Source organism: Epinephelus lanceolatus, chromosome 8 (assembly GCF_041903045.1).
Source record: "Epinephelus lanceolatus isolate andai-2023 chromosome 8, ASM4190304v1, whole genome shotgun sequence".
Lineage (NCBI taxonomy): Eukaryota > Metazoa > Chordata > Actinopteri > Perciformes > Serranidae > Epinephelus > Epinephelus lanceolatus.
This window is the reverse complement of record NC_135741.1, coordinates 30,203,177-30,229,685: the sequence shown is the minus strand read 5'-3', so window position 1 is coordinate 30,229,685 and position 26,509 is coordinate 30,203,177. Positions and strand designations below refer to the sequence as shown.

Genomic DNA, 26,509 nt, shown 5'->3' with positions numbered 1-26,509 from the left:
TAGCAGCTATTCTCACTGATGCTGGTTGGCCCCCAACAGAGTGAATTAGCTCCTGTTGATTAAGCCCAAGTGGCCCTCACTCTATTGGTTGCACAGCAATCATGTCACAGCTCAAAAGCATTACATAAACATTTTAATAAGGTAAATGCTGTATTTGTAAATTCACTGTATGGCTATAAAACACTTGGGCTTTTGAAGAAAGTCTGAGATAAGAGACTTGAGTATATCCACTATGATTATTGAGCACCTTGGGCACAAAGTTTTGTCTTGTATTGGAGGTTTTAAAAAGATGAGAAGCTAATTTTAGGTGAGTGAACTATGGGATTAATTCGCTGTGTGTGTTTAGTAGTGTGGAGTTAACACTTATCACAGGAGCTGAGTGACTAACTGCTAAAATCTGGGCTGAAATTGATCTTTAAACAGTTTAATTTCTGACCGTGGTCATGGCAACACAGCCAAAACATTAAAAAACAACAACATGAATGTTCCCTTCTGGGACTCTCTGAGGAGCAAACTACAGGACGCCTTTAAGGCAAATAGGGGACTTTTGTCATAAAACAGTCGACCTGAATTTCCACATTGCTGAGCTTCTAAACCAGAGGTCCTCCTGTCAGAGACTGACTTTACAATCTTCACCGTCATCCCAATAAATACAGGCTGTGTGTATCTACAGAGGAAATGACTGGTAAACGAGCAGGAAACTTCATTTCCTGTGGCATGGATTTACAACAACCGTTCTTGTGATGAAAGCTGAGAGATAAGACTGCAAAAATGCAGTTTATGTGATAAAGTAAAGAGCAGTGGTGCCTGTGTCTGTGAGTTTATATGTGTAATGACAGACCTGTTGCTGTCTGCACCAAAAAAAAAAACCTTTATTTCTTAGAGCTTCTGTTCAGAAAGTAGAGACCCATATTTGATGTACACATTAAATGAAGACTAGGGCACTGAAATGAGAGAGATGCTAATACTGTACAGGCCGCCTCTGCTGTGCAAGGCTGGGAAGGAGGACCCCCCTCCCTTATCAGAAAATAAACGGAAATTAATTTCTTTTTTGTCTTTTTTTGGCCTTTTTTTTAGCAAAAGAATAAGATTTGTGTAGAAACAAGCAATGCTTTAACCCTTGAAATGTCCTTTGCAGATGTCAATGGGGGAAAACAAAAGAAACCTGAACACAACTTCAGTTGAAAGGATTTAAGTTATAGCAATACGCACACTATCAAGTGTACAATTTGTCAAGGTTCATTTGATTCTAATAAAATACTTTTTTTTAAAACCCATATACATTTCATATATTTATCTTTTTGGGGTATATGGATTCAAAAATAGACATTTAAATCATAAAGAGAGAATGGGGAGGATAGGGGAGAGAAATAAAACTACAAAAGCTACAAATGGTTGTCCTCCGTCCCCGAGGAGAGACAGGAGACAGTGAAGAGAAAGTGATAGTGAGAGATAGAGAGAGGGATAAAGAAAGAGACAGAGAAGAAAGTGGCAAAGGAGGCTGGGAGTTAGGAGGGGATTGGCCAAGCTATACAGCGCAGTATGACACCCACTTTAGCTCATTACACACGTACAGTCGTGATCAAGGCACAGGGATCTTCTAAAAGTTATTTTTTTCAATAAAGTTGTACAAAATAATACATTTTACAGTCTGTACAAGAATAATAGTTCAGCAGTAATGTAAAGACAGACGTACAAAGGAGCAAGAGGTCAGGGAGGGAGGAGGAGAGACAGGAGGAGTGACAGAGGGAGGAATGGCAGGGAGGTGCAAGCAGGCTGTTTGACCATGGATTAAAAAAAAAACCATTAGTGTCCTGTTTGTTGTTGTCATCTTTTTATATTCCAGGAGTATTATATTTTATTTTCTGTTGCCAGGGAGGTAAAAGTGCAGATGGGAGGGAGGGAAGAAATGTCAAGGTGGAGAGAAAACGCATCAGAGGAGAAAGAACGGGGGTGGGAAAAAAAGGCAAGAGTGACAGAGACAGAGAGAGTAAAGATAAAGAAAGAGAGCGCACAGGGCACAATGGCACAAAAGTCCACACAGACAAAAACAGCTGTGGAGACAGTAAAACAGGGTCAATCATGACAAGATGAGAGTTCTCTTTAACTTATATGGTACTGTAGAAGGATGCTTTTTGCCCTCCATTTAGTTAAGTTCCATAAAAGTTGGCTTTTTTTTGTTTCTTTTTGTTTTAAACTCAATGTATCCTCCTCGCATTTTTTTCTCCGACACCAACAAGGCAAGTCAAGTGTGGAGAAGTCGAGGGGCTGTCATCGTCGTCTCTGTCAAACATGACTCCATCAGAGAAATTCACATCGGAGTCAGCTCTGTCCTTTTTAAGCGAGCCTCTGCCCCCCTGCGGCCTGACTTATCACAACACACCCCTGGTCCGTTTAGTCTGTGCTAACACTGCTCCTCAGGGCTCGGGTGCGCAGTCTGTTTAATCTCAAAGCACTGTGCCGGAAAAATCAGCTGACAGCTCAACCAGCCTGCCGCTCGTCAGCAGATCAGTATGTTTCCGGATCCAACCCGGTTATGCAGTCCAGTAAAAAGCAGGTGTGATACGTTTCTGTGTGCAAGCAGATCCTGTGGTTGGATTCATGGATGTGTGTAAGTGATAGGAAGGATTGGTATACACGGTTTGTCCTGAGCACAGTGCCTTTTTTTGTTAGATACAGTGTTCAGCTGATCTGTTGCGACATGTTTGTTCTCTATTTGCAGTAATTCAACAGTTATCTCTTTCCCAGTTGCACTGAAGTAGTAGCTCGCTCAGTTTTCATCCCGACCTCGACAAGAGGGAAATCTCACAATCTGAACGGTTCAAACCCTCCTCACTACAGGAAATACAGTCCAGACTGGGCCATTCAGAGTCTCTAGGAGGGTGAGCGTAACGTGTATGGGGATGATATATGATGTGGAGCTGGGAGTATGGCCGAAGGTGGAGATCGGAGTCCATTTTTGTGATAGCCATAAAACCCTTCCACCAAAATAGCTCTGTCTACTGCAGGTTGGGAGTTTGCATCAGGGGAAGTTCTGGGTTTAGGGTCTGTTTACTGTGTGTGTGTGTGTTCATGTGTGTCTGTGTGCGTGCATTTTGGCCCCTGTTCCTTCTCAAGAGCTCACACACTTCTGTGGAAGAGGGGAGTTCAGAGACTTCAGGGATGTTTTTCATAGTCCAATGTGGTTTTGGCCGAACACTTTTCTTCTCCCATCACAACAGCTCATACTGCCGCAGGTGCATCCGCTGGATGATGTCTCGACAGTCGTTGAAGACACGGCGGATGTTTTCCGTGTCGACAGCGCAGGTGAAGTGGGGGTAACAGTAGTGCCTGCCGTCCCCGCTTGCTGTGCTGATCCTCTGTAGACGGAGAAAGGAAGAAGTGAGAAACTATTTCACTAAGTTTGTCCTCTGCAACAAACTGTTGAGGTTTTCTTTGGCAGCAGTCTCACTCTTATTTTTAAATGAGAGTCTATGTAAAGCAAATAAACAGGGCACAAACACACTACTGCTTATGCCATATTTAGCTAATAACACAAATCAAGGGTAGATCAAGTATTCTATATATTTATTAACTGTCAACAAATCCCATGAGATGGACTCAACACTTCCAAATGTCTGACCCTCTCTGTGACACTCAGACCCCTAAAAAAAGGCAAATACAATTTCCTAAAACAGCTGGGCACTATATTATTACGTATGAATTACATCGGTATTATCGAGCACTAATTCACGTTAAATAAATCAGTGCCAAATTTTGGTTTGAGAGCGCACATTTGGGTGAGAATGCCGGATTTAGACACGAGGGGGGAGCTCCAAAGTCCATAACGGAGCTCGGTAGAGCTGCCAGGCTCAACTTCAGACAGGAGGCAGAAGCACCCTGAAGCCAGCCATGGAGCTTTGTGGCCGCTCCCTCTGCTTTCCAGCGAGCAAAACTATCGCTGCAGCAGCGATCTGCCGTGACAGTTTCAGCATTTGGCCTATTTATTTTTTATATTATTTTAGTAATAGCTGAATATAACTGCTAGAGGAGCAGACACATGCCCACACACAGAAAAGACAGAGACAAAAGATTAGCTCTACATGTGATTAGAAAAGCGAGAGGAGCAGAACTGCTTCTTAGTCTACTCCATTATCCATGCAGCTTGTTGAAAAATTACATTTTTGTTATTACAACCAGTACCAGTAGCAGTGGCGGTTCAACTTTGAAAGTTACACAATAGTGTCAAGCAATCATGTTTGAAGGAAACAGTCAGTGTGGCGAGGTGTATGCACTGGCCAAAATGATTCTCTGATCCCATCTGCTATCATCTGACAACATGTCAGCTTAAAAATGCATCTGCATTCATATTTAGATATCTGTTTTTAGAAACTAGCCAAACTACCCCTGAGGCTTTATCCAGGGCTCCCACACATTATTAGCTACAAAAATGGACTTGCTTGAGTTTCTTGAAGACGTTTCCAATTGCTTCAAGAAACGCAAACAAGTCCAGTTGCCTATATTATAGCACTTAAGATTACCATGACTTGGGTGACTGAGAATCTTCACCGACATGACCCATAATATATATTTTTTCTTGTTAAATTTGCCTGGTGATTTTTTTTTAACATATCAGAAATATCAGATTCAAACTATTCAAACATAATTTCAGTTAGCTGGTATATATTAAAAGAGATTCAAAAATAGGAGAGAATGCGCTCAACTCACAGAAACAAAAAACTGGGTGCTAAATTCCAAATAAAGTGTAAAATTAAAAAAGATGAGAGGAACAGCTCTCCAAGTTTATCAGATTTTATTTTGCAACACAGACATTTCGGGTCTGGCCCTTCTTCAGTGTACTCTGGTAAACAATACATATTGGATTGTTGTTTGCCAGAGTACAGTGAAGAAGGGCCAGACCCGAAATGTCTGTGTTGCAAAATAAAATTTGATAAACTTGGAGTACTGTTCCTCTTATTTTTTTTGAAGTATACATTAAAAGAGAGACAGAACGTGGGGAGAAAATGAAGAAACATTTCTTATGGTAAACAAAACGTCACACATCGATGAATATTCAAGCTATGTTACGTCGCCCGCTACAGAAAATAAATCATAAATTGTGCTACATCATGTGAGAGGTTATTCACCGATTCACAGATTACTTTAACAATGTCACTAGTACTACCCACAAAAGTAGTACATGACTTTTCTAAAACCTTAAATGATTTGTAGCAACTTCATGACTTTTCCAGGCCTGGAAAATGTGACTGTGAAATTCCATGACTTTTCCAAAACTTGATGATTTTTACTAATTCCATAATTCTGTGGGGACTGCGGAGAGCCTGTTTATCTTCATCAGACTGATAGCCAATGGGTTTGGAGACTGACATAACTCAAAACAGGAGCAAATGGTGAATTTGTCAGGGACTATTTTCAACTGCGGACTGATACACATTTGGTGCTCCAGTGAGTATTTACAGCAGCAGGTCAGTGTATGTGGAAAAATGATCAGACAACACTTGTTAATGGGATCAGGTTATCGTTGGTGTTGGTTGTATGATTTGTTAAAAATAAGAACAATACAGACTATGACCAGACTTTGAACTTTGCATGTTACAAAGTACAACAGCAACCCTATGCCTATAGCACTTACCAGGAATTCATCTCTTATGAAGTACTTTGCCCTTGTGACACGTGGATCTTCTCCAGGCTCTGGTGTCGCTGAAATATGAGAGAGAGACTAATGAAACCACGTCTTACAACATGCCATCTTTCAGGCAGGGACTACTCAAACACTGACGGTTCAAACAACAACAACAACAACCAGGATGGAAACTGGCTTTTTTGTGGGCATTTATTAGTAAGCAAATGTTACCTGAGTAATTATGTAACAACTTGAGTAAGTGAGTCATTTTCTAGTTGTGATAAAGTGTGAGTCAACAGAACGACCTCAAGGATCAAGGATGACCTCTTGTGGCCAAAAATGCTAAATGCACCATCATTCACAGATCCAGATTTTGGAGGAATAGCATGTCAAGAGTTTGTGCAGGTATTTTCACAGCTGTTTCAATCATAGGGGAAGAAAACCATGACTTTAAAGAACAGAACTATCACTGTGTTTGGGTGTATCTCAGTGGAGGCATAGGGATGTTTCTGCATGCTCAGGGAACTTTTATAGTGACATGCAAGTGAATTTTTAAAAACTGGGACATATTTGGCACAGGTGGTGAAAAACTGGGACATCTTGGTATTTTTCAGAGACCAGTTTCCAGCTGGGATTCTTTGAGGCAGTTTGGGGAGTCCGATCACCCTACTTTACAAACAATAATTAGACCTTTAAGAGCTCTAATAATCAGATAATTTTCTGAAATAAAGAAGCAGTTTCCACAGGAGATATTTAAAAAAATCTAAAAAAGCCACCCATATTTGTACAGCTACTAACATGGACAGTGTTGCTGAGAGTTTATTATTGGTGAACTCCTCAAATACAATCACACCTTTCTTGTTTTAGTTACAGGCAGTATGAGGTCAAAAGTGTCTGGAAGTGGCTACAACTGTGGTACAACTGCTCACCATCGTCAGGTGTGGTGTAACGAGCAAATTCAGGAAAGTATTCCTCGATTTTGGACTTCCCTGCCAACACCTTCTCGGCCAGCAGGTCCTGTTTATTTAGGAACAAGATGACAGAAATGGTCCGCAGCCACCTGGAGAGAGCAAAACACCACAAATCAGTGTTATATACTAAACCGTCAAACTGTCTGAATGTGAAGAGAGACACAAAAAGAACACACACTGCTTGGATTTGGTCAAATAAATAAAAACAGGGGGTCAGTGGGTGACATTAATACCCCTTTTCCACACAAATTTGCGTGTGTGTGTGTGGGTTTATTAAACATGGGAGAAGCTGCTAGGCTATAGACTCCTATACCATTGCCAGTAGACTATGGCTGTGTACACGGCTCTGCAGCAGACGAGCATGTCTTTCTTTTTTGTTTATTTTTTTACACATTATTAGTGTGTCAGGTTCTACATCACAGACAGGCTGGAAAGCAGGTTAGTAAACAGTAGAAAGCAGCATGGAGGCCAATGAGTCTCTCTTTCAAACTCGGTGCAGACTAATTTGGAACAATTTTGGGCTGATCGGAGCCAGAGCTGTTAAATACCTGTGACTATTGCAGAGTCTTTTGACCCTGGTGTGAATGCTGATTGTAACCTTTACCTTTACATAGAAAAGCCAGATTTCAGCAGGTGTTTTTTTGTGCAGTGGGAAAGGGGCTTAAAAGTATAGATTCTTCCAAGAAAACATTATCCCAAAGTGTGTCTGCATGGATCCCCAATTGCACAAACTTGTTCTGTTTCCAGCTTAGCATACTTCCACAACTAAAACCTGCAACACAAAAGGTGGAATACGTTTTGAATGTCTGGGTTCAGTGCTGGGATAAACACGTTTTAACTGAGGCATTAAACTCAGTGACCACCATGTCTGCTGTGATGTGAGACGCTGCCAAAGATCTTGGTAATTTTCCGCCGTTCTGCAACTTTTATTTGCTTACACGCCGCTGGAACTTGTAAATAAAGTACGTGATCTACACTTGATTTGTGTTATGCTGTGTTTGTTGCTAGGGAACCCCTGCACTTGGTTATGCAAACATTCAAGAGAAAAAAGCAGGCCGGTTTATAAAGTTTCCCAGCCTCGACACTGGGCTTGATCAATAACCATCATCTGTCTGCAGTTACAAAAAAAACTTTAATTGATGTTCAGAGAGCGCTTTCAGATTTCCAGTCTACAGATGTCATTTTGGAACTGGGAATCTGTGTAAACACACTTTCAGAAAGCCATTTTTCCCACCATCTTACTTCTACAGAGTGACAGAAAACAACATGCAGACAGATCCAGTGTCTGTCTTTCTTCACCTGTTGTTCCAGATGTTCTTGAAGAGGTTGAGGGCCTCCTGTAAACGGTTGGTCTGATTGTCCTCTCTGATCACCATGTTGTAACTGCTACTGGCCACTACAAAGATGATGGCCGTTACATCTGAGGACGACAGAGGGACAGAGATAAATAAGACACAGTGAGAGAGAAAGACAGGAGCTGAGTGAAGTGAGAGGAAGCAGAAATAAATACAAGTTACCGTTAAAGCATTGAATCCATTTCCGACGTTCGTCTCTTTGACCGCCAACATCAAACATACTGTGTAAATCAAACAAGAGACACCATTGAAATACTGCCATCATGTGGAGAAACGGTACATCTTAGATTTGCAGTTGTTAATATCCTGAGTCATTGTACATAGTAAATACTGAAGCTCTGACTCAGTTTATTACAGCACTGCCCTTTCTTTAGGTTTTTACTTACTGGAAATTAACTTTGTCCACCTGGAATCTTGTCTCAAAGATTCCTGAAGTCAGAACTCTGCACCGCAGCAAATCCTGGGAAAAAAAAGAAAAAAAAAAAGAACAGAAATTATAAGAAAAAGGTTCCTAAGATCGTAAAGATATCTCTTATGAAAGATTACGCTGAAGATCTGGAGCAAGCTTTACACTCTTCTCCTGTGTCCTGGACTTATTTTCTAGATCAGGGTGAAAAACTTGGAGAAACTGGGACAGGAGATGTTTTTATTTTCTGCCCCCATTTCTGGGCTTTCAAAGGGCAACTCTGGTAAAAAGACAACAACACTTATCTTTGACGGTTTGAAAAATCATATTAAATTTAAAAGTAAAATAACAGCGTAAATAAGCTACACTGCTCTACAAAACAAATCAACTGAAAACAAAAGTACTAAAGTTAGATCAAGATCCAGCTCCAACACTGCTTCTTTTTACTCTCCAACATGAGTGTGCACTATTAAATTTGAGTAAGAGTTATTAGGGAAACCAAACAGTAATAGACCGCTTATTAATGACTGATAAAGACCTCACTTTCAAACCCACTTCCTCTTGAAATACCTCCGTGGGAGAAGAACGCATAATGAAGTGTAGGTAAATACACTTCACAGTGGCAGAGACTCACCCACCTGATCTGTTGGAGTGTAGTCACTCTGTTTCACGATGTCGATCTTGTCTAGAAAGCTGAAGGGAGACAAGAAAAAAATGACAGGTAAGAACACTGTTATAGGGATAATATTACTGATCAGACTGTGGTTTCATTGTTGAAGACTTGTACAGATAACAATCAGTATAAAAAAACTAAAAGAACAGTTTTAAATCCAAACATGACAGAGCTGACTTTTCTTCTCTTCTCTTTTTACACTGTACAATTCTATTTCTGCTTGTTTTTTTGTGATTACTTCATTCTTCCCCCGAATACTCCTTGTACTGGCATTTGTATTGAATATTATTGGATTGTTAATTAACTTTGAAAAAAACAAACTCGTGACTTGTGATGTTTGTCATAGCCTACAGCTAGCATGATTTGCTAGAAAGAGGTCATATGAGAAGAGATGAGTAAACACAGACACAGGATTCATATGTCGCTGTGCTGATCATGTCGGCAAATTAATTAAAATGAATCAGCCACAAGCGTCACAAAATAGTGAAATTATCGTACATTATAGCACTATTGATTGTACAGAGGGCAAAATTATCGTACAAATATGTTATTATTGTACATCTTTGTACATCATGGCCTTTAGCACATCATTTTGGCGTGACTGAAACTTCCTACCGACACCAAAATGAATGATATTGCGGTTAGGTGACCTTTACGGCAGACAGAGGCATCACCCCTGCTCATTTAGTAGCCAGAAAAAACACTTAAGTGCTCATCCAATATGTCAAAATGCATCAGCACGTGCCAAAAGGAAATAAACACATCTACAAGTGATCAGAACAACAAAAAAGAAAGGGTCCTACGTGTTCAAAAATCCCAGACTCAATCAAGTTTTATTCACTTGTGTAAATATTGCACTTTTTAAGCCTCAGTTCTGTCATGCACAAGAAGAAATCCAGCTGCCCTACACAAGCAAACTTAAGGCCCGTTTCCACTGAAGAAGTTCCTGGTACTATTTGGGGGGCAGGAACTACTACATGAATGTCCTCTCACTCTGCCCTCTCAACCGCCGTGTCTCCACTGAGAGAGCGGAGTATGAGGAAGGTTCCTGTAAAGTTACGGGCTCTGGATGTGACGTAATCGTTGCGCGACCATTTACCGGGGCGACTAGGGACGCTGTTAGCCCTTAGCGGTGTCTGTAATAACTCACTAAATGGCCCGTAAAAAAAATTTTTTTTGTTTGTTACCTTTGCTGCTGTTAGCTGTCCCTGTCAGCAGCAGCCACTGATGCTTTCTAGACATCGTGATTTCCCAAAACTGAATAAATACCACACATAGCAACACAAAACTGCTTCGCTAGCTCAATCATGTTGTAACTAAGATATCCGCTGGAAAAGACATTTTTTTCACGGACCAGTTAGTGAGGTTTTTTTTAGATGGCAGCGGAAGCTATATGAACGAGCTAACCCTCGTCTGCTGAGTTTTAAAAATGCCGGCTATTTTGTCGCTTTCTGTTGACATCACATCCCTCCTTGAGTATATCCAATCAGCACCAAGTAATCCCCAAGCCCCAGCCAGGAGTCTTTCGGGGCTGTTCTGAGTACCTACTCCGAGGCAGGGACTTGTTTAGCCCCCGTAAAAGTTCCGGAACTCTGTCCTTCAGGGGTGGTTCCTGCGGTGGAGACACGCACCAATGGCCCCGGCCCCGTAAAATTACCCCGAAGTTCCTGCGGTGGAAACGGGCCTTTAGTGTGTGGCACTATTATTCATTTAATGCTGCATTTTTCAAATTGATATGCAGTTATTGAGTTGGAGAAGATAGGCCACCTGCAACATCTGCCATGGTTTTAAATTTCCTGGAAATGACACGATATAATGTGGAAGTATTTTCTGGGAATCTTTCAGTCTGACACAATCATCCTTGCTTTCAATTTTTTTCTGAACTGATGATGATTTATCAATGTGACACGTAAGTGATCAGCAATGTCCAAGGATGGTGGATTATACAACGCTTGTGGATTGCTACAGTATGCTGTGATTGATTCATAATCAACACTGTGCCCAGTGGTTGACACAGACAAAGCTTGAAAACAGTCAAAACCCCAGCCATTTTATAAATGTCTTCCCTTTTAATGTTTTCTTCTTCATGTTGGCTTTGCTGACAGACAGCTGGCTATCTGCGTTACCAATTTTGCCTCCACTGGTTAGCTAACGTTAGCCTTGAATGCTCTGCACTGTGCACTACCTAGGTCTGGTGGGAGCTAGCTTGTGGCACTGCTCATTCTGTGATTCAGCAGTGTCGGGATGGCGTTGCTGCAGACAAATGGTGGCCACCCTCTGACCTCCCCCATATAGCCCCGGTGAGTAAGCAGCTTCATTTTGAGCTGCAGGACGTCTTTAGCATACTTAACTATGTTAACACCGCTAACATTAGCCGCAATGACGCTGCTAACTGTACTGACACAGCCAAGATTGATAGTCAACACTGTAAAGGGGGTTTCACCTGGGGGGTAAAACACTTTGTGTCCCAAAAATATAAAAGACTGGTCAGACTGATCAAAACAATCTTGATGTGAACAGTGTATTGCTATCTTATCATATAAAGATGTAATTTCAATAACATAACTTGTGGGTTTTGAAGTTTAAACAGTTTCATTATGTTATGAACTTGCTAGGTCTGACATGTTAGCTAACATCATCCACTACAACACAGGCACAAAACTAGATTACTTTTAGCATCACAGGTGAACCAACAGTAAGGGAATCAAACTTCTCGTCTCACAACAGTATGAGGATCTATGGAAACCTGTGTATTCTTAAAAAATAAAGACAAACTCCAGGACAGAGAGATGGACATACAAAAAAAAAAACAGCTGAAGGGAGGCACACGTGAAAAGGAGAGATGAGAGTGCACGTGAGAGTGAACGTGAAAAGGGGGACAACACAGAAGGAGAGGAGGACAGAGAATGAAAGCGTAGTAGCGCCTGTCTGACATTACAGAGCAGATTTCAAAAATAGCTCCCCAGCGCCCTGGCCTCCAGCACGGTTACCATGGAGACCCAACCACAGGCGCTATTAATAGTCTATCAGCTCCCAATCTAGTGCGGCTGGACTGGGTCCAGAAAGAACACAGACAGACAGATGGAGATGGAGAAAAAGGAAGACAGAAGAGAGAAAGAAAGCAAGAGCAGGATGAGGTTGTGTTTTTATGCTGGATGTGTGAGCGAGAGGAGGGAGGGAACAAAAGACTGGACTGTACCATCTCAACCACCTGAGGAAGAAACAGGGGGGAGAGTTTCTCCTTGTGATAACTTTCAGAAACAACAAATGAGCCTAAAGTGCTAAATTAAAAGCATTTAAGATTCCCCAAGAGTCATTTACTTTTTCAAAATCAGTTCAGGCTACAGGCTCGTAGTCCACAGCTGAGCAGTGATGGTCTCCTCCTCACACATCACCCCTTCTCCTCCTTAAACCATCCTCTGATCTGTAGATGACTCAGCCTCGGCCATGTTTGCTCCCAAACACTATAAACTGCTGCTGTTACATGAAAACTATTTCACTATTATTTTTATCTTCTGTGTTTTTACCTGCCTTTGCTTTGAAGATGATAACTGGACGCTCAACTGAGCTGTTACAAAACACATTTAAGATGCCCTTGTGCCATCCTCAAACAAACACTTATGTTTCATATAGATGTGACATAGAAAAGATTATGCTTTGGAGACTGTATAGGGTTAAAGACGCTAAGGGAATAAGAAAGAAGTCTAAAAGGGTGTAGGGCAAGATGATTACAAGACACATCATACTGTCAACTACACATATTTGAAACTGTGTCTGACTTAATGTGCATCAGTACAGACAAAAATGAGTGTCTCTTGCACATAACAGAGACACAACAGCTGTCTGAGATTTACAACTGTTTAAGATCACGGTCGGTGAGTCCTGTGTTGCCTCAATAATTTAACAAATGTGCTCAGCAAGTGTTTGCTATTAGTTCTCCATAGTTCCACTGAGAACTGATGCAAACTGACCTGGAGTAAAATACTGGTTGGACGTCCAGTGAACAATCTGACCTTAATTGAGTTTCACTGTATTCTAGTGTAAAATAACATTGTAACAACATGTGTACACAGAGGCTTAAGTCACATCTCTGAAATTAACCACAGGGCACAAAGCTTGTGGCGGTGCACTGCAGCTGCCACTAGATGTTACTGAAGAGCCAAATCCTATAGCACCTTTATGACTGGACATGAATTCATCTGGTGAGATACACAACCCATTACTGTAAAGCTGTCCAAAGTTAACATCAGGAATATTTGCGGTATTCCATTCAATCTATACAATGAGTTCTCTGTAATTTGTTTACACAAGAGAAGAGAGTCACATCGACATTAACAAGTAACAGCAATAGCAAATAGCTCAGGGACGGTAAAATATGATTTTCAGCACTGCTTATACTAGATGCACACCACCTCACCTGAAATTTAATCAATCTGTCTCATTAGTAGATCACATTCTACAATTGATTCACAGTAATGAATCAGAGCAACACGTTGCAATGTAGGTAAGGAAGAAAATCTGTGTTTAAGTAGAGACAACCCATCAATCCATCACACTAGACTGACATCAGTTTGATAATCACCAGGCAGCTTTTACCTCACCTCAACTGAGCAGTTTCCCCGGGGAAACCCTGCGCTCATTTGCCTTTTTCTTTAAAACACAGTGAATAATCCACTTAACAGGGACTGGAAGGCTGGTGTGACTCCCCTCAGCTGTAATGGTTTCTCTTTGTCTCCACACTGTGTACACGAAACTGAGCAGTGGTAGCGGCTCTGTTGCTTCCTGGCATGCAAGTACTCTGACATCACAGAACCACCAGGATGTCCCAGGCCCGTTTGACTTTGCCTGCCCTGGTTCACTTGTAATCTGGCAGTGTGAACCAAAACAGACTAAAAAAAAAATGCAACTAAGTACAAAGACAAAACAATAAATCCACTAACTCAGAAAATACTTATTAACTGCCACCCTAAATCCAACATTACATAACCACCAACTCAATCCTAAAAATTACTAGAGTTAAGTCAACAGCTTTCTGACACAGAAATATTCAAGCTTTAAAAATATGTTGCGTTGTATTGCATGAAATTGTGCAGGTGCACCTGATGAACTGGTGCTTCAGTTCAGAGATCATGTCACCACATAGCTGGCAGATGATAACTTACTATTGTGCACAGTCGATTAGCTGGTACTCATTGGATCTCTCGTAGCACGCCCGGACCCCCTCATCCTGCCACAGTGTCTTCGCATGGTCGTAAAACTCCTGAGGAGGAAACAGAAATACATGAATGACAGGAGGTAGAAACTGTCAGACTCACAGAGGAGTGACATATTCAGTCTTGCTGCTCAGTAAGATAATGCACACAAGCCGACATCCAATGCACTGGTCAAAAACATTCAGTTTAATCTCAAGACAATGTTTGATTACATACTGTTTTTAAGCATAAAATTCTGCAACCTCTGCTTGATGACACAGGTCAGCCAAGACTTCATCTCCTGATTCAAAAAAGGAAAGTATTCCTACAAGCAGGAGACATTCTGTATTGTTCACTGCATCTACATCTACACCAAATATGACAGCTACAAGACAGAAAGGAGGACAGGGTACTGTGCTGTCTGCGACGTGTGTCTGAGGGCACTGGGCACTCAGCGGTTTTGTTGACACCACATGCAGTGTACGTTGTGCCTAGGCAATGCCTGTGTACATGTCTTTAAAAGTAAATAGTGGTGAAGGGAGAGAAACACCTCACTATACACTGACAGGCACTATAGACGGACTTGTTCACATGCTGGGACAGAGCATGGGTGAACCATTTCTATTCTTCTTGCATTCTTTGTACTGAATGAACAACAGGTGTCCTCTGTACATTTCATTTCACAGATGTTGGTAAGCTGCTAAAAACAGTGATCCAGGTCGAGCATGTGAGCTGGTATATTGCATGAAAACCTCAAACAACACACTTATGTATGCATGTGTCACATTTACCAACAGCAGCTTTTCAGAGTACGCAAGTACAATAAAGTGGACATTTATATCAAAACTCCTCAAAAAGTGAGTTCTTGTATGTACAGTTAAATACATTTAAAGCAACCTTTAAAATCTGGGTACTTTTTGAAATTTACATTAATTTTAGTGTTTTTTCTATAAAACAGTGTTTTTTTTTTCATTAACTTGGACATCAGTGTTTGTGTACAATCTAAACATGAGCAGCAGTACAAGAACATTGTCTTAAAGGTATAATTCACCCACAAAATGACCATCTGTATATGAATTACTCACCCCATGCTACCGTGAATTCTTTGTTCCTCTCTCATACCTCACGGTGAACAAAGAATCCAAAAACAACGGAAATTCTTGACGAATTAAAATCATAATCGGCCATGTTTAAAAAAAAAGTAACACTATATCAAAATATTCATTTACAAACTCTCTTACAGCTCATACAGTATAATCCAAGTCTCATCTATCCAGTTGTATGCTCAGTACTTCCCAAATGCATGCATCTTCACCAAAACCTTACTATTCTAAACACTTCCACATAAACAGTCTTACACACAGATGAGTAGTGCACCTGTGTAACTCAATGGAAGGCACAAGCAGAGTTTAAATGCACTTACCTAGGCATGCTACCCGTTTGTGCAAGTGTTTTAAATAGTGAGGTTTAGTGAAAATGGGATGAAGTACTGAGCATACAACTGGATAAATGAGACTTGGATTACAGGCTTCTGAACAAGTGTGTGAGTGTTTTTAAACAATTTTTTAATATAGTTTTGCTTTACTTCACATCATCAAGAATTTTCACACTTTTCTGATTATCCGTTTACTCTGGAGGTATGCGAGAAATGAGAAGAACAAAGAATCTTACTCTTCAATAACACATCACATATTACCCTACCTTATTCAAGGTTTAGTCCGAAACAACAGATTGGCAAACCACTTCCTATTTTTTTTTTAAATCATGAGGCTTTGCTGCTTTTTCTGTGTTTTTTAATGATTGTAGATCAGTAGATTATTTGATAATCACAGGTTGTGGCAAGTATCAGGTATGTTGATGTGAGGATACGGGTACAGATAAAGTACAGGCTAACAAGAGTGACTCAGCCGTGTGTTTTGTATGTGTGGGGCTGTTTAAATGAATTAACAGGAACCTTGTGGTTGATGTGTCCATGAATTGTCCTTATTCAGGTCAAACACAGGCTACTTCCTTGTTCCAGAGTGGGAATACATGGACGCCTGTCTGTCTCACTCTTACACTTACACACAAGCACGCACACACACACACACACACACACACACACTCTTTCAATTATATACATAATGTAATAGATCAATTAGCTTTATGTAATGATTAGTAGGAAGTTATCCAATGGTTAGTAAAGCATAAATGACAAGGTAAATTAGCAATGCCACAGTCCCTTACACACACACACACACACACACACACACACACACCTGCGCGCGCGCGCCTGGTATCAACCCTGTCCCTCTGTCTCCCATGCCGACTGAAAAGCAGAATACACTTTCGCCATCCTGTTTTATAACTTGGAAACTATGCTGTGCTCGTCATAAACAAGTCAACCAACCAAACAAGTAAAGCCAAACAGCAACCGTAAACAAATAATTGCTTCCCAACAGCTCAGCATGAGTAGAATTCCTGGGGCAGCAGGGTGAGTTAGTGGTTAAAGAGAGCATCCCACAGAGGAAAACTCACAGATTTGATTCTTGTAACAGCTGATGTGTCTTAATGAAGTGTTGCTGAGTAAGACATTATTTTGCTGTCTGCTCACTTGCTACAAATCACTCAGGATTAGAGCGCTGGTGCCACCATGCAAACACATAAATGAATAAATCACTGTATCTGGTGAAGATGGTCACTCATTTTCATTACCAAATAGGTTGTTAAGCTAATATGGGTTGCTTGTGAACTAAACCCCGTTTGTTGAACTGTATTAGCTGAACTACAACTGGCCATTATTTTCATTCTTGATTAATCTTCTGATTATTTTCCTGATTAACTGATTCATTGCCATATCAGTAAAAATGATTGTTATAATTCCCCACAGCCTGAGGTGATGTATTCACGTTTTGTTTTATTTAAACAACAGTATGACAAAGGCTACATGCACACTAATACCTTTTTGTTTTAAAAGCAAAACTTTTGCTACATTTACAGTGCGCGTAGTGTCCACACTACTCTGGCGTTTCCGAGCCCCTAAAATGAAGACCTTTGAAAACATTATTGAGCCTTTTTAGTTTGAAAACTTGCGAGGTCGTGTTTTATACTGGACGGGAAGACACGGAAACATCATAGCTAGGTCTACATATGTTTTGTGACTTCATCGTCCTTGTGTGGGTTTTCCAACAATGGACAAACACTCTAATATGTCGCTGTATTTGCTTCAGCAGCTTCAAACTACCTCTCAACCTAGAAAATGTGTCTTCATTGTAATGTCAATGACTTGGTAGTGAGAGAAATCTTGTCAGCTGCATCGTCATTTACATGTAAAAAACATCCTTTCATACTGCAGTTTTCCAAGACAGCAAACTCATCATGTGTTTACAAACAGAGCGCTCTTTTATAATCAGTCTCAAATATGAGATGTGACACTATCAATCCCCATAAGGAGTTTGGTGTGTAGCATCAGCTTTTTAAACAGAACCACTGGAGCTGAGAAGCACCAAGTGTCTTGCTCATCGACACTTAAGCAGGGTTAATGTGTGAGCGTTACTTTTGGTGGGACAGCTGACCCTGTTTGGTGAAGGTCATCATCTATGACTGTATGGAAAGAACAAAAAGGTGCTTTAGCTACTGATGTTCCTCCATTATCACAACTGTACATTAAACACATGCAGTTGCACTAATTGAGTTGTTACCCCAATGAATGCATTAATTAGCAGCAAGCAAATGTGACATTTCATGCGGCCATTGTTTCCATTCATACTGGACTGATATGAAAATCATTTCCTAACAATATGAACAGTTTTAAAAGAAATCAACATGCTCACAGTGTGGAAATGTAGTTCAAGCACAGATTAAAGTGTTCTTCAAAAACAAACCAACCAACAGAGGTTGTGAAAGTAATTCTGCTCAGCTGCAGCTCTAAAGTCTCTAGTTTCCCTCAAGCAAGTGCCGACTGTTCAAATTAATCCACACTTCCATCTGCATTCAGACACCATGAGATTTGAAGTTTGAACAATGTTGTATGAGATCAATTCTGGTTAATGTCACGGTCCGCCTTTTTCAAGCATGTTTCAAGATTCAGCAAGTTGATGTATATACAGTTTGCGATAAATGTGCTCAACATTCAAAAACACAGATGTAGTTGTTTAAGAAACTGTAGCATTTTCCAGGGAAACCTTTTTTCATAATTAACAAGCAAATGTATGTGTGAAGTTGCTCCAATATTCAATCATGTCCTGCATATAGGAAAACCTGTGGTGTAATTTTGAAGATGTTGCCATGAACTGTAATTTGATAAGATAGACAGGAGTACAGATGCCTCAAGGACAACATATACCAAGCACTATGGTGGCAGGATGTTTAAAGGAAATGAATTCAAATCACTAGAAAATGAACTACAGCCTCTGTTCACACATGAGACTCAGTGAAAAGTGAATTAAGCCTGGTCCCACAGGTGGCTGTGAATAAACAGTTAGACTCCCAGACTTCAAGGTTTAGTCTCTTGGCTCGGACAATTAGTAAATGGCAATGTCCCACTGAGAATACTAAACTCACACAGACGTTACCCATCAGGTCATTAGTAAATCTCAGTGTTTGCTACCTGTGTCAAGGGATTATCACCTGGGATGTTGGGGCTATTACCTACTATCATATACACACACACACACACACACACACACACACACACACAGCTGAGGACACCTGCACCTGTTGCAAATGTATCATGTTGGCCACAGCTTTATTTTAACTCAGCCATCTAGCCCAACTTTTGGAGTACAAACAAGGGGAAGGGCACCTGAATTGCTTTGTCAAATCTTCCAATTTATTGCAAAACTACTAGGGCTGCCCCTTGAAAGTCGGGCATTCAAATAACCAGTCAGAGATCCCCAACTAAAATTGCTGTCGATCCCTAAGTCAACTGAGTATGGTATGCAGTGTACTTGTGGGGACAATTTGGCCCCCAGATTTAGCTGCAGATTGAGTGCTCTTCACTTTCATACTGCTCTTCTACACAGGCAGCTGCAGACACAATGCAGCTGCCTGTGTAGAAGAGGCTTTGCACCATAAGGCTCCAAAATAATGTTATCTTATCTTCTCCTTTATGCTTAGAAGTGGTGAATTTACAGCTCACCGCAACTTAATATGGTACAGTCTCTGGCTTTTGTTTGATACCTTGTGTCGGCAAAAAATTATGTTGCACATTTCCGCTCTGTCGTTAGCTCAGTTAGCTTGTTTACTATTACATGAAGGTCACTGTTACACTGAACTTCCCACTGAACCCTGTTCGAACTCTCAAAATCTTTATGGCAAAAGGAACAAATAGTCCAATATTCATATTGAACAGTAACTGGCATAATTCTGAGTTGGGTACAACCCTAAAAACTACACACATAAACAACTACTGTGTGTGTGGTAGGTCAAAATTTAAGTACACGGTAGTTCTAATTGAAGTTGACACTGCGAGCCACATGATAAAACTACAAAAATAAAAACAAGGCTAAGCCTGCAAAAACATTTTTTTTTTAAACTGATGTCAAGGTAAGTTTGTGTTTGTGTGTGTTATCTGATACTGTTCTACTCACAGATGGAAACTCAAAGTCCTTTTGGCTGACGAGGTTGAGGATGTATTCAATCCGGTACTGGTTCTGTGGGCATGCCAACTGCACTGGCGGTGCCAGGGTGCTCATCGCTGTTACTATCGTCTGTCACAAACACAAAGCAAAACAAAGTACATATAAGAGTGGATGACAGAGAGTCCAAAGATGGACACGATTAGTAATAGTTAAAATCAGAACAGGACTGATTGTATGAACATTCAATAAATCCCACTGACAGTATGTGGAGCTATTTTGTTGTGATTTTTTGTCTTCTGACAGCAAAGATGATCCAAGCAGAGCTACTTACCTCAATAGCCTCTTTAATATTATTCTTGATGTCATGAATTTTCTGCTTCTTCTCTCTGAAACAGACACAGATTTTGTTATAATGATTTACAGCTGTAACACACAGACTTAAGAGTGTCTTCACACCAAACGCAGGAAACACAAAAAAGAGATACAATGGTACATTGTTATACACTGCCTTGTGCTTTGTGGAGGCCCATCACAGACAAACCTGCAACCCACTGTGGCTCCTGATACACTTTTTTAATCTAAATCCCTTTATACATAAAAACTACAAATTAAGCTGGTCTACATTAGGGCTGCAACTAACTATTATTGTCATTGTCAACTAATCTGTTGATTATTTCTTTGATTAGTTGACTAATCATTTTATTGAAAAATGTGTTAAAATGTTGAAAAATGTCGATCTGTCTCTCCAAAACCCCAAATTGATGTCATCTAACATCTTGTTTTGTACTCATGCCAAAGGGTTTTAGTTCATTATCATGGGAGTGTGTAAAGCTGCCAACATTTGAATGTAAAAAGCTGCAATAAGAGTATTTTGGGGTACTCTTATAGTACTTTTCTATGAAAAATGACTCCAACCAATTAGTCAACTACTAAAACAATCACCGATTATTTTAATAGTCAATTAGTCATAGATTAGTCGACTAATCGTTGCAGCCTTAGTCTACATACACAGAATTAGCCACTATGCAAAAGTTTTCATGCAAAAAGTGTTGACACATAACAGAAAACAACAATCACAAAAACATTACAGTAAGATAAAACTGTGAAAGAAGCTATTTAAATGCAGCAAGTAAGAAAAAACAAAGACAGTATGGTATAAATCTGAAAAAAAAAAAAAAAAAAAATCTAATGAATTACAGTACATTAAATGTCTGCCATCCAGCATCACAGATAGCATGCTCTACTTTTGTACACAAAACAGAGGATAAAGTTACAACAAGTATTGTTTTGGTGAAGTTAAAAAAAAGTGCAGGGAAGGAGTTTGATGTTACCGTGACATGGTACACTGCAGTGAGCTGCACTGAGTTTGTTTTTGATCTGAGAAAGGTAAACAGACCTTCATTGGCACGCGTGGCAGTGAATTATGTCTGTCTGCTGTGAAAGATAGCTGTTTGTACAAGACATTTGGACTCTCTGTGACAGAAATGTTTCTATTAAAGGCAATGAGAGAGCCAGTTAGCCTATCTTTCACCTTGAGCCTTCCAGGACAACAGCGCATTGTGTTTACAATAGTTCTATGTCAGTGACAAAGGGCGAGATGGGCCTCTTTGTTGTGTGCCAGTTTTTACTTTAACACAAAGGACTCTGCTGCACTCGACCAAATCCATGCAAAGGTTTATCAATTTCTTTAGACCACTGCAATCTGCACCCTGAAGTTAAGTTTTGCACTTGTTGATGTTGTGACTATGAAGCAGTGGCCTGTATATATATACCGGAAGCAAATATCACCGACTCTGGTTGCGTGGCAATTAAAGTTTTTAGTAAAAACGCTTCCTGATTGTTTGTGATATTATTTGCTAGCAAGCTGTAAATATGCTTCGTTCTCTCAACATTGGATTGTGTTGATAATGTGCTAACTGGCCAAGTTGCGTCATGACAATCTTCTGGTTTCCCTTTTTGAATGACAAAAACAGACTACTGCTGTCTGTTGGTATGGAGAGATATTTCCTCTTCCAAAGCGCAAAACAGATGTGCTGGTTGGCCGTCAGCTATAGCTTTTGTGGTGTGTTTAAGTGCAACCTTTTCGGTGAGACACAGGTGACATGAGGCAACACAACAGTCAGCTTTTAGTCGCCACAAGTTCTCTGATGTTGGTTTGGTGTGTCTGGGCTTTAACAGGTCATATCTATTAAAAGGCCAATGGTCTGACAGTCCAGATTAGGGCTGCATGTCTGCATCAGATTTTTAGATGTGAAGCACAAGAATGTAAATGATGTCTTTCTTATTCACTCACTCACAAATGCACTCATTTATTTTTAGCCAGCTGCAGATTGTCCACAAGCGGAGCGGTTTTGTCAGGGTCAGACTGGACTACACATGCCAATTTAAGTCTCATTTATACATGTGAAGAAACTGCAGCACTTTGTACATGCAGATGTAGACGTAGATGTCAATATCACCACCTACAGTGAAAGACATTAGTCACTCAAGTAGAACAGACTTTTCATCAAGCTTACATGATAAAGAATTGCTAACATGTGGGCTCAAGTACTGATTGGCCTGAATGGGGAATAAGATTAGGAGAGTGCACAGACAATCTTAAATTTACATCCAACTGAACACAAACAAGTCAATACTGACAACACGGGTCAATGAGGTCAAAGCTGAGAAAAATATTCTCACACCACACTTGTGAACTCAAACACAAAATAAAAGCAGACATATCCTCCTGAGCCAAGTTACCATGTTGCTGCAATGCTTTGATAGCGATCTGTCACAGTATTTGCTCTCTAGCAGATGCAACAATAGCATGGACATAAAAACAAGAGATTAGAAATACTAGGAACTGTATCTTTGACAAGAAATGAATATCTAAAACAAAATCCTCAACTTACAATATGTTTGTTCTATGAATACAGTTCAAAATTTGGTACAGAAATAAAGAAATTCAAATAAATTTAAATAAACTTCAGTGAGTTGTTACAGCTCCACTAAAATCACGTTATGTATTGGACCGAAAAACTCACATAGACTTGAATACAATTTGTGTAATACTCATTGACAAATGGTAACAGAGCCTGAGAAGCCTGTGAGGTCACTGTGCACCACAACAACATAGAGAAAGAGAGAGAAAAGATGGGGTAAGAAAGAGTTTATTGGGTTAGGAGGGAAATTGAGAAGGCCTTGTTTACATTTTCAACTTGATGTTCATTAAAAATCACATGGTTGTGTGCGTGTGCACTCTCCTATCCTGAGAGTGCGACTGCAAGCCCATGTGTGGTTAGAGAGAGGGGAAGAAAACGAGACTTTCTTAAGAGATGATGTCTGTTGATATGTTAAGGTGGATAAATGTAGTGATTTTTTAAAATTCTTTGCAATGGAAGCGCCACATATTTACACTATATTACAAAGGCCACCGTAAAACACTGCGTCATCACTTTTACTTTTTTACCCAGCTGTTCAATCACGGTGGAGGAGGGGCGGGACAAATACTACAAAGACCAGCCATCACATCCTACTGATACAAGTGCAGAACAACAACAACAATGGAGGAGAAATTAATACTTCTGGCCACACAGACAGATGGGTCCATCGTCTCTCCCTACGTGCTTCAGCCTGCCATTTATTCATAGTGAGGGCCAGAGCAAGTACTGACATTTACTACTACTGCTACTACTACTACTACTACAGTTATTTCACATCATAGCAACCAGACGCAATGCTGTACCTCCAAAGAGCTCTCAAGCGCTCCAAGCTGGGCTTTTCAGCTGGGAAAAAACACCTGGTGGACACATGGCCTTGTGAGAGTAACATCAGCGATTGTCCAACCAATGAGAATTTGGTGGGACAAGAGCATATTGACCAACTGATCAGATGTTGTCAACCCTAAAGCGGCACAGCACAAGAGCGACCACTCAAGAAAAATGCACAGCAGTAACCAATGTCCCAAGAATGCACAAATAACAGGACGTCAACTTTAGGCATTGTTGTGACTAAGTCTTAAGCTGAAACTGAGGGCTTACAGCTAATGTACTGATTATATTTTTAGTTAAAAGGTAAAGTGTGTAAGATTTGGGGGATTTAGTAGCATCTAGCAGTGAGGACTATAGATTGCAACCAGCTGAAACTTCTCCTGGTTAAAATTCCCTTAGTGTTCATTGTTCAGGAGCCCACTTATCTGCAGAGATCTCCTCCCTTCAACACAAACGGACCAGATAAAAACACTGAAAAGAGCAGTTTCACATTACAAATCAGTGTATTTCCAACACCGTTTGGCATGTCAGAGATATGCGGCTCGTCCACCACATGCTACTGTGTGCTCACATTTTTTCACTGATGACATAAGATCCAGACTTTCAGGAGGTTTAAACCAGGAGCCAAATGACTCGCACAGGTCTCTTCCTCACCAAAACAAACGGTCCCAGTGATTTAAACCGGTAAAAACACTGAATAAAGCAGTTTCACATTACAAATCCGTGTTTTTCTGACACAGTTTGTTGCAGATGTGCTTCTCACTACGGTGTCCGGCACGTAAATGTGAATGGCCTTATCTAGAGCCAGTGTTCTGTTTGTCTGTTCTGGGCTATTGTAGTAACATGGTGATGCAACTTGGTGGACCTGCTCCCTCTGTAAATATAAATGGCTCCATCTAAGGTAAGGAAAACACAAAGGTTATTATTCTAAAGTGATTAAACACTAAAAAAAAAGGAAACTTCTTGTATTATATTTTATTTCTGCCAATGTATTCCCCTAAATCCTACATACTGAACCTTTAACTAATCAATCATTTTGTCTATACAATGTTAAGAAATAGTGAGAAAATGCCCATCACAGGATACAAGAAGAAGGGGCAGGCAATTGCAATAATATAAAACAAGAAAAATTGAGAAGCTGGAACCAGTAAACATTAAACTATAGATATGAATATACAAATATGAATATCAGCCTGAAGGTTAAGTTCTTCTATCAATATCTTTATATTAATAATGGATTAAATTACAACTTCTATGTGACGGAACACCACAGAGCATTACCACCGGGCTCTGCCCTTCCCCTCAGCTCTGTGGGACATTTAGTGCCTTTGAGCTCATTGTTTTGGTTTTACTTTACTGCCCCCGAACTCAACTGTTTTATTTCAGTCTCACTGCTCTCATCACAACAGAATTTTGGGGTTTATCAAAGCTTTTCCAGCAATAAAAAATAGTCAAAAACAGTCCTCAGCTCTTGACACTTAACAGCTCCAGTGATGAAGCTGGCAGTTACATGCCTTATCCAAGGGCAGCTCAGTCATAGTTGAGAAGAATAGAGAGCGCTGAGTCAGTCATTCATTCATTTTTTCAAATCAGGCCAGCAATTGGAACCAGCAGTCTTCCGGTCATAAGCCAATTACTCTGACCTTTAGGTTACCACAACACTCAATCCATTCACCCAAACTCTTTTATCGCAGGCGTTATTGAACTCTTTCAGTCCCACATCAGTAAATTTATGTCCTGCCTCAGGATCCAGGCTTATTAAAATATATTACCATGCTTGTCATGTGGAGACCCGCAAGCAACTGGCCTGCAAGACTGCTGTTTTGGTTTTAGCAGATATTCAAAGACAAAGGTGACTCATTGTTAAACACTTACAGGATGACATTTGACCGCACATTCAAAGTAAAATAGTCAGACACATACACATAAAGCAACAAGAAAACAAAAGGAGCCATACATGACTTGTTAAACAAAAAAAATCAACCAGATAATCCAAGCAGTGTCACATATCTAACTGGAAGTGATGCTGTATGTGTGTCTTGTTACTGAAGACAACCACCTGTACACACACACACACACACACACACACACATACATGAAACTTTCCATTTGGCTTACTGAAACAAGCACACGCCAGGGCTGTGATGCGGAAACCAAAAGTAAGAAAAAGAGGGCAGCAGAACTGTAATCGTTTGTAAGAAATACTTGGGACTTGTGTGTCTAGAGACTAAATTATAAGAACTGAAAATTAAAAACAGACAAATCAATGAAATTTAATGTACATCCACAAAAGCCGGAGAATGTTCACTTTGGACAATAAGAGGCAGAAGCTGGGTATCTTCTAATAATGCAAGAAAAAACTGTATCTGGAAAAATCATTCCAGATGCTTGTTTCACCATGTTATGGGGCACTACATGGTTTCCCACACACTCACTTCTTTGTGGCAGCTCGCCACAATATCAAAATCTGGCACCACATATTGATTTTCTATTTTTGGAGCTGTACGGTTCATTAGATACGCTACTGTAAAATATATATATAGTTTGGTTATTTATTGCACCACACTCTTGGGGCGTAGAGCTAACTGGGCACAGACAGAGCAGCCGAGTGTCAGGCCCAGTGAAAGTGAAACTTGACTGTTCATTACGCTGGTTCTTAAAATTTGCTATCACTTGCCTCTGTAGCAGCTGCTCCTCTCGTTTATCAATCTGATATGATCAGCTCTGATTGGATCGACTGATTGGTTATTCACCCCAAGACTCAAACTCCATAAAGTGGTGCTAAGAAAAAAAAGAACTCACAAAGAGTTCCACCTGCACTGTATTCATGGAGCTGCAAAAACACCAGATTAGTGTTTGAACAAAAATGTCCCGACAGTTTAGACAAAAACATGGAAGCATTATAGACAAATGCAGGGGAGTACCGCAAGTTAGCAAGACGCCATTACTACAGTGACACAATACATAAATGTTTGG

The 26,509-nt window shown here is 40.3% G+C and overlaps 1 protein-coding gene across 1 annotated transcript in view; it reads right to left on the bottom strand.

Moving 5' to 3' along the window:
• Nucleotides 1-1,817: 1,817 nt before the first annotated feature.
• Nucleotides 1,818-26,509, bottom strand: part of gnas (GNAS complex locus) — a 35,424-nt gene continuing 10,732 nt past the window's right edge. The window contains exons 3-12 of the mRNA XM_033629237.2: nt 20,113-20,167; nt 19,791-19,910; nt 14,191-14,288; nt 8,994-9,048; nt 8,336-8,409; nt 8,112-8,170; nt 7,894-8,014; nt 6,553-6,683; nt 5,633-5,700; nt 1,818-3,359 (exon numbers count right to left, since the gene is read on the bottom strand). Of these exons, the coding sequence (XP_033485128.1) occupies nt 3,213-3,359; nt 5,633-5,700; nt 6,553-6,683; nt 7,894-8,014; nt 8,112-8,170; nt 8,336-8,409; nt 8,994-9,048; nt 14,191-14,288; nt 19,791-19,910; nt 20,113-20,167 (928 nt within the window). The 3' untranslated portion in view covers nt 1,818-3,212. The remainder of the gene's footprint in view (nt 3,360-5,632; nt 5,701-6,552; nt 6,684-7,893; nt 8,015-8,111; nt 8,171-8,335; nt 8,410-8,993; nt 9,049-14,190; nt 14,289-19,790; nt 19,911-20,112; nt 20,168-26,509) is intronic.